The 8,492-nt window shown below is 40.6% G+C and overlaps 1 protein-coding gene across 1 annotated transcript in view; it reads right to left on the bottom strand.

Annotated features, from left to right (window-relative positions):
• Positions 1–6,019: 6,019 nt before the first annotated feature.
• The window catches only part of LOC101863832, a 3,159-nt gene continuing 686 nt past the window's right edge, over positions 6,020–8,492 (bottom strand). Inside the window, exons 2-6 of the mRNA XM_005103668.2 lie at positions 8,255–8,382; positions 7,949–8,035; positions 7,380–7,461; positions 6,660–6,812; positions 6,020–6,210 (exon numbers count right to left, since the gene is read on the bottom strand). Coding sequence (XP_005103725.1) covers positions 6,101–6,210; positions 6,660–6,812; positions 7,380–7,461; positions 7,949–8,035; positions 8,255–8,374 — 552 coding nt within the window. The 5' untranslated portion in view covers positions 8,375–8,382 and the 3' untranslated portion in view covers positions 6,020–6,100. The remainder of the gene's footprint in view (positions 6,211–6,659; positions 6,813–7,379; positions 7,462–7,948; positions 8,036–8,254; positions 8,383–8,492) is intronic.

Raw genomic sequence — 8,492 nt, 5'->3', positions numbered from 1 at the left:
TATAATACTTTGTTTTACGTACACATTTGTGTCGATTAATTTTTAAGATGTGATGTCTTTTTCATTGTAATGCGCATTGAGCATCTTTTAGGAAATGGAAATGCGCAGTATAAATGCTATTTATTATTATTATTATTATTATCTAGATATGTACCAGTAGGATCTAGATCTGTTTGATGATGGCTAGTTGACCTCGACCCAAAAGGTCAAAGTTTGTTTCTTTGCAGTCCCCCAGTGCACAAAGCAGCGCTAGGGGACTGCACAGTCCCCCAGCTCGGTCCGACGTTTTGTCCTTGGGAAAGGCACTTTACACGAACTTCCCACTTGGCTCGGTCCTATCTGAGACGGACGTTAAACTAGGAGGTCCCGCCCCTTAAATAACCTAATATTGTTGATAGGGGCGTTAAACCCACACCATTTCACCATTTTCACCACAGTCCTCCAGTAGGTATCGGTAGGGGCACAGTCCCCCTAACAACTTCCTTTTAAATAATGAAATCTCACGACATGAGACACCTAATGTAAAACGTAAACATAGTGTGAAAAACGCAACTGTCACATAATATTCCTCAGATCGCTCAGGAATGATCCATTCAAATCTCTCACCATCACCCCCAATTTCACTGAAGACAGTTATAACAGCGAACGTTATATCTGGTGTCTAAAAAAGGAGGATGCACATAAAGGGCAATAACTCATCGGTCGTCTTTGGACCAATTTCAACCAAACTTAGGAGAAATAAAATTCAACAAGGGGGACTTTACATTTTTGATTATAAAAAATGAACCAACATGTTCGAAAAATATTAAGTTTTTAACATTTCACACGTAATTGGGTGAAACGCAAACTTTTGCAACGTTTAAAAAGCAATCATAATAATATTGTTCCATTTCAAATAGTCACTATTTGTGAAGTGATGAACAAATACAAAATCAAAACTGCTAAACAAACTCGGGGAAGGGATGGTTATTTTAATTTCCATGTGTTGGCTTTGTCTTCCTACAAGCTCCAATATGCCACTGAACATTCTGAATAACACAGAGGCATATTTCTGGAATTATACCACGTTTAGTTTCGATTTTTCGATTGCTTGTAGGTTGTTTCCGTAGACTCTGTCTGTAAAAAATTCCAAAGGAAATAATCTAAGGGGCTCAAGTTATGGAGAAGGTGGTGACCCTTCCTTTGTAAACTTTCAACTTATAAGGCATTCCCCAAACCTTTCTTGCAATCACACAAGGGCCATTTCTAACGAGTGGAGTGTGGCCCCTTCCTACTGGAACCAGACTTCTACGACAGAACACCCACTCCCCAAACTTCGACAAAACTTTTCCAGCACAGTGAGATATCCATCTGAAGTGACTGTCGAGGTTTTAGCGTGGAAGTCCTGGAACCAGGACGGGCCGATTACACCCACGTAGCTAAACGCTTTAAAGAAGTAAAATTGTGCGTTTTATCCAAGTTTGGTTGAAATAAAAAAAAAACCCCAAACAACTTGATGTTCCTCTAACACTGAGATTGGTTTTCTTTATATTAACAGACTTGATGTAGTCATAGTTAAATATTTATTGTTTGAAGTGTTGCTGAAATTGGTGCTGAGATGATCGAGTTATTGCCCTTTAAGTGGGTCCTTTTTTAAAAATCACCCTGTACATACAGACCTCAACATAAGTTAAGGACCACCTTGACAGACAGCCCTGATTTTTTTAAAATCCGAAAAAGACAAGGACAGTATCATTTGCTCTGAATGAGTACTACAAAGCCTCATGAAGGGCCAAAACCATCAAGTGCAGCACCAAACTCCTTGGAAATTTTAGCCATATTTGCTGTTTTTTATCTACTTGTTTGCGACACCAAGGACATTCCTCAGTTAGAATTTCTGGTGCACGTGATAAACGGACGAACGGTCTTTGAACTGTGCTCACTTTGGTGGCAATAAAAGCCGACGTGTGCGCAAAACCCATATTGCATCAACGAGCCACCAAGACAAAAGCTGTGAGAATTTGATCGTGCCAGAGCTAGAGCATGGCTGCAGGATGGAGTTGGAGCCCGAGAAGTTGCCCGAAGTCTTGAAGTATCACACTCTGTCATTGTCCGCCTGAGGCAACGCCATCAAGCCACTGGATCAGTCCAAGAACGCTCATCTGCAGGTCGACCTAAGAAGACAACGCTGAAAGTTTGCAAGTGGTCCTTAAGTATGTTGAAGTCTGTAATATGGAGCTAGAGTTTAAAAAGAAGTGCCCGATTTCAATAGCATCTTCCCTTAAGGCAGAAATCTGCCGTATATACACTCTCCAAATCGGTACTACGACAATCTGTCTATTGCTAACACATCAAAAGAACTAAATGTCAAAATGATAGTTTGATGTTAAAGCACACACGAGCACACACACACACACACACACACACACACACACACACACACACACACACACACACACACACACACACACAATTTTACTTTTATTTTTACTTTTGTCCGCCGCTTATACCCTTTTGGGTGTCGCGAGAAGAAAGAGACGTCTCTCTGTCGCCAGCCGGAGAGCTTGGGTCAGGGGGATGGCGTGGGTGGTTAAGGTTTCCCTGACCCCATGTATCCAGGTCTTTCTCGGTCGCCCTCTAGCCTTGTTGCCATCGGATTTTTGGATGTAGGCACGTTGTGCTGGATGGTGCGTTGGCAATCGTAGGAGATGTCCGAACCATTTGATTCTTTGGTGTTGGATGTGATGCATGTGCTCACCATTTCTCGGATTATTGAGTTTCTAATTTTGTCTCGCCTGGTCTTGTTTACTGCTTTTCTGAGGCATCGCATTTCATATGTTGTAATTCTTTGCTCTAATGTCTTGTTCGTGGTCCATGTTTGGCATTGATAAGTGAGTGTTGGGATGAATATATGGTGTTGATCATTTTGAGTTTTGTTAGCATGGGGATGTTAGGATGTTTCAGTAGTGGAGTAAGCTGGTAACTAACATTATTGGCTTTTTGTACTCGTGCTTCAATTTCTCTGTTCAGTCGCCCATCTTCTGCGAAATAGACTTCCAAAGTACTTAAATTCTTAGACCTGTCTGAGACTGTTGTTGTTGATGTGTATCCTGAGTGGTTCTGGCTTTCTGCTTACTTTCATTGTCTCTGTTTTGTTAATGTTGATCTTCATATCGTAATTGTTACATTCTTCGTTTAATCTGGTTGTATGGTGTTGGAGACTTCGTTCTTCTTTGTATGCCAGGCTTTGGTCATCAGCGAAGAGTAATTCATTTAGGGCGTCTGGTTCTGTGTTGGCCTCTTTTGTAAGTCTATCCATATATATGAAAAATAGTAGTGGTGATAGGCCACAACCTTGTCCTACTCCTGATTTTTATCTCGAACTATTCTGTGAGTCCCTCTGACGTTCTTACTATACTTATTCTGTTCTCGTAAATGGCACGGTGTTATCTAGAAATTGGCCTCTTACAGAGTAGTTTTCGAGTTCTTTCCACAGCTTGTTTCTGTTCACTCTGTCGAACGTTTTCTCCTGGTAGATAAATGCTATATTTAGTTCCCTGTTGTGTTCTATTACCCTTTTGCACATTTGTCGTACGGCAAATATTGCATCGGTGCATCTTCTTCCCTTTCTAAATCCCATTTGGCCCTCACTAAGAAATGATTCAGCATTGTGTCTTGTTCGCCATTCCAATATCTTGGCAAACACACACACACACACACACACACACACACACACACACACACACACACACACACACACACACACACACACACACACACACAGACGCAAACACACACATACACACATTAAAAATGCCCCCCCCAACCCCCCCCCCCCAAACAAAAAAACGTGATATTCTGCAATAAAACGATCTGTCGTTTGCGTTCAAAGTGGAAGCGCCTATCCTTAACACCATAGACATCGGTGACGGAGCTCTGATGCATCTTCAGTAGAGAAATACGTAGACTCGCCAAGTCACCTTATACAGTTCGGCATTTCTAAGACGGTTTGCCAAATTAGAGAATTATACCTTTATGTATTTCTTAAATGTTGGACTGTGATTGGTTGGAGGGCGTCACTAGTGGGCCCTACGTCTTTTATTTCCCCTCGGTGTTACTGTACGTTTATCTTGCTTTCTCCCCAGCACTATATAGCTGTTATTGTGTCAATGTGAATCCTTTTACAGAAACTAAACTTACTTTTGATAAATATAGGGATTTCAGTAAAGTCAGATTTCAGTACAACTGGAAGCTATAAGGGCACAATAAGAGATGAGGCCATCACCCAGGGCCTAGATGTGCGGAAATTGGAGAAAATGGCCCGGGACACACAAGCGTGGCGTCGGCTGCTCTCCGCCTTATGTACCTGACGGTATAGGGAGAGAGTAAGTAAGTAAGTAAGATTTTAGTAACAGTAAGTGCTTACAACATCCATTTTGATTTGCATTGTGCTGATTTTCTTTGTAAGGTAAATTCTCGAGAGATCCTTGTCGGTACCATCAATGATGGGGTTTGTGAAGGAGAGACCTTGTTGTTCGAGCAACAGTTTGTTATAGGTTGATATCCTCGCACATCCACAATCTAACTTTCGTTAACAGATCTTCAATATTTCAAACTGTGATGATAGCCATTCCTTTTTGGTTACATCATATTTGCCTTTCACAATACCAAAAATGAAGTCTCTTAATTAGTGCTCTGCTTTTGTTTGCTGATCTATGGTAAATATGATATCTTTTTTGCGTCACTGCTGATTTCCCCCTTCTTTTCATAGCTTTGCAAGTTTTGAAAGATAACGTGCTTTCGGTATCTTTTTTTTCATAGGCTTCGTTTCAGCTTTTTCACCCGGAGTCTCACTGTACCATCTCCGCACAGTTTTTGACATTCATCCTGGAAAAGCTCAGAGTATTGTGATTTTCACTGACTCACTATCAGTCTTACAAGTCATAGAAAATGACCATAATCTAAACCAAGATTTCACTCATATACTGTTTGGATCCCATCTTCTGATAACATTCTGTGGCATCAACCTAGTAATGCAGTGGGTCCCCGACGCTCGAACATACCTGGAAATGACAGAGCAGACACACATGCCAAACAGGGATCTAGACAGGAACAACCCAATATTCAAACTTCATATTCCATTGCAAAACAAATCATTAAAAACAGCAACAAGCAAGATTGGATGAACAGATGGGTCATGGGGAAAACAGGCAGAGCAGTTTTTAAACACATGACCACAACAAAAAGGAATGACAATATCAACCACATACAGAGAGAGAAACATACCACGATCTTCCGCCTACGAACATAACATATATAGCTAAACTTCCACCTGAACAGAATATTACCGGAACGTCCCCCAATGTGTCCCTTGTGTGACTATGCATATGGGACTGTGGATCATCACCTGTTCCACTGCACAGCCCTAAATGACATCAGAGCTTCCCTTCTCCCTCATGACCTAACATTGACAACACACTCTAAGGGACATTACAGAAACTGCAGCAAACTTGCACTTATCACTACATGGCATTGGACAGAAGGGCGAGAGCCCAGCTGCTGCTAGATTGATAACAACAACAACAACAACAACAACAACAACAACAACAACAACAACAACAACAACAACAACACCAGGAGTCTATGGGTGACTTACGGTTGCTCTGGTGTGGTTTCTTTTTTTCTGCGTTTGTGTAGCACATACCCCCCCCCCCCCCGGACAACAAGCTCTATGCGCTCAACACTACATGTATATTACTAAAACCATCCATCAATATAGGATATTGCTTTTTTGAACGGTGCTCACGGGTGTTACAGTGGACACATTTCATCTCAAATACATTTTGATGACAGACAAAAAAGCTGAGTAGATTGAAAGTCCACCCTCAACATAGATAGAAAGAAGCAGAAATTGTAATTTCTTCCTTTTGTTCACCTTCCTAAACAGAACCCGAAGGCGCAAACTTTATCAACATCCTATTGGCAAACACGTAATTCGTAAGTAAATGCTAACTTCCATCAATTCTCAAACAAGGCAAAGTGTTATTCAAGTCTTTAATACTCGACAAATACGTACACTTGAAAATGCAAATGATATGAACATTCGTTTGGTTTAGAATATTTAACCAACAACAGGGGCTTCGGTGCAGTCATTTGGGATGTCGAGGACAGTGGGATCAAATACTTTTGGTCTGGCATTCTCTAGAAGACTGATGGTGAATCCGGATGGAGCTGGAGCATGATAGAAAAGAATTGTTGAAATCCCCTCCTTGTGTTTTATTTACGATGTACGACTGGGATATCCCAGGCTGTAATGATATTCTAGACTTGATCAAAGTGCGTTGAAACAACCATCAGAGTAGTTTTCCCAGTTTGTTTGCTCACTCATTCGTATCCTATTATGAGGTAATATCACATACATATTCAAAACACAGACATCCACATACGAGCACACATGTCCTAATCGAAACTGACATGAAATTAGCACAGTCACACACACATCCACACACACACACACACACACACACACACACACGCACGCGTACAAACACTCATACACACATACTCACTCACATTTTTACCCACCAAAACACACAGCTACACACACGTAAAAGCTATAGGGTGCCCACTGTGAGCGGAACATTGTGGGAAAAAAAATCCCAAGGCATTAATTTACTTACTGAAGAGTTTTCTGAGCACGGGGTAGGAGCCGACACCTGGTGTAGTTGACCCAAGCATTGTGAGGTTGAAGGTCCCCAAGTTAAGACGCCATACGTCCAGAGTTCTTGGAGATTCAACGCCGAATGCCAGCTGGCCGGCATACTTTGCCATAGCTATATGAGGCCAAAAAGTAACAATGATAATAGTATAGTAATGATATAATATAAGATAAATAATGAAAAGCTACTATTGTTACTACTACTACAGCTACTTACTTTACTTATCCCTTTGTTTTAGATAACCGTTTCCACACCAAGGATGATCGGGCAACCACTTTCCCGCATCCTTCTCTATTTTCAAAATTTTGAAGGGCTTCACCCAACTTTAAAGCTGTCCATTCCGTTATGTTTTCTTCCCATCTATTTCTACAACCACAACAATAACAACAACAACGGCAGAAACAACAACAACAATATAGGTACCTGCCATAGACAGTGAAAGACCTTGCCATGCCAGTTTGTGAGTGTTATTATCGCTGGTAAAATGGCAGCTTGCACTCTATATTCATGAGGCAACAAAGAGTGTTTTAGTATGTCAGCAGGTCTGTGTGGGTAATAATAATATAATAGATTGCATAGCTCAAAGAGCTTTCTGTTTAGAGGGAATTTGCGCTATACAATCAATGCCATGTAGTAACATTTTTCTATCAAGATATGTAAGTTGGCCTATTGGAACAGTACCTGGGAGGCATTTGAAGAGCAGTTGGTATGGAGAAGCTGCGCTTGATGTGCAGCCATTGCTGTCAATAACATATGCCTTGAGCTGAGGAGATCCACGAAATAGATTATAAAAAATATGTCTTTTTCTTGTAATTGTCTTCATTAAAGTATATCATAAGTGTTCAGCGGTTGAGGGCCTTGAAAATTGCACAAGACGACCTGAGTTCAATATTTGTCAGTCAACTGCATGAAATTATAGAATAAATCGAATAAACTGTTAAGATTAACTGTGGATAATGGATTCTTTTGAGAAGTTCTCTAAAGATATTTAGATCTAATTTTCCTCCCTGTTTTTGGTAAGTCTGGTATCTTTTAAGGGAATCGTATCGTTATGTTGGCATTGCATCAGACACAAAATGGCTTTTCCTCTCCCTATTCGTTTGGTATACTTAAAGAGAAAATTAACATTTAATTAAAAAAAACCCCTATAAGCTACCAAATAATAAGCTCTCATTAAGTTTCAGAGAAAGGAAATGATTAATACATGAATTAAAAATACCGTCAAGAAGGATCCCCGACGAATTACTTACGTTTGCATAGTCAACAACAGTCCTAACTCCATTTTCAAGTCTTGCGGACCTCTTTTTTCCGAAGTCAACTGTCACGTTAGCAAAAGACTGTGGAGACAGAAATAGAACATTTAAATATCTTAAAGCGTTGTCGGCGGAGACCGTTGTCTTAACAAGACGAATTATACTTCCAAAAAACAATACATTATATATCAACTGTTAAGAATAAGCCAAAATAGTACGTCCGTCTTCACAAGGAATAGACATTTTACATGAAGTTCACAGGTTGACAACGCAACGAGTTCGTTACTGAAAAGGAAAACTCACCGCATCCATCAGATTGAATTCTGTGGCGCTGAGTTGGTCCGGCATGCAAACTTTGGTGGGGTCGGGACTATCTCCAAGTGCCACATGAGCAATAACCATCAGGAGTGCCACAGCTTTCATTTTGATATCTGCAATAAATAAGAAATTATAGCGATGTTGTGCAATGTACAGATCACACACACACACACACACACACACACACACACACACACACACACACACACACACACACACACAC

Source organism: Aplysia californica, unplaced genomic scaffold, assembly GCF_000002075.1.
Source record: "Aplysia californica isolate F4 #8 unplaced genomic scaffold, AplCal3.0 scaffold00386, whole genome shotgun sequence".
Classification (NCBI taxonomy): Eukaryota; Metazoa; Mollusca; class Gastropoda; order Aplysiida; family Aplysiidae; genus Aplysia; species Aplysia californica.
This window is presented reverse-complemented; position numbering and strand designations above follow the sequence as displayed.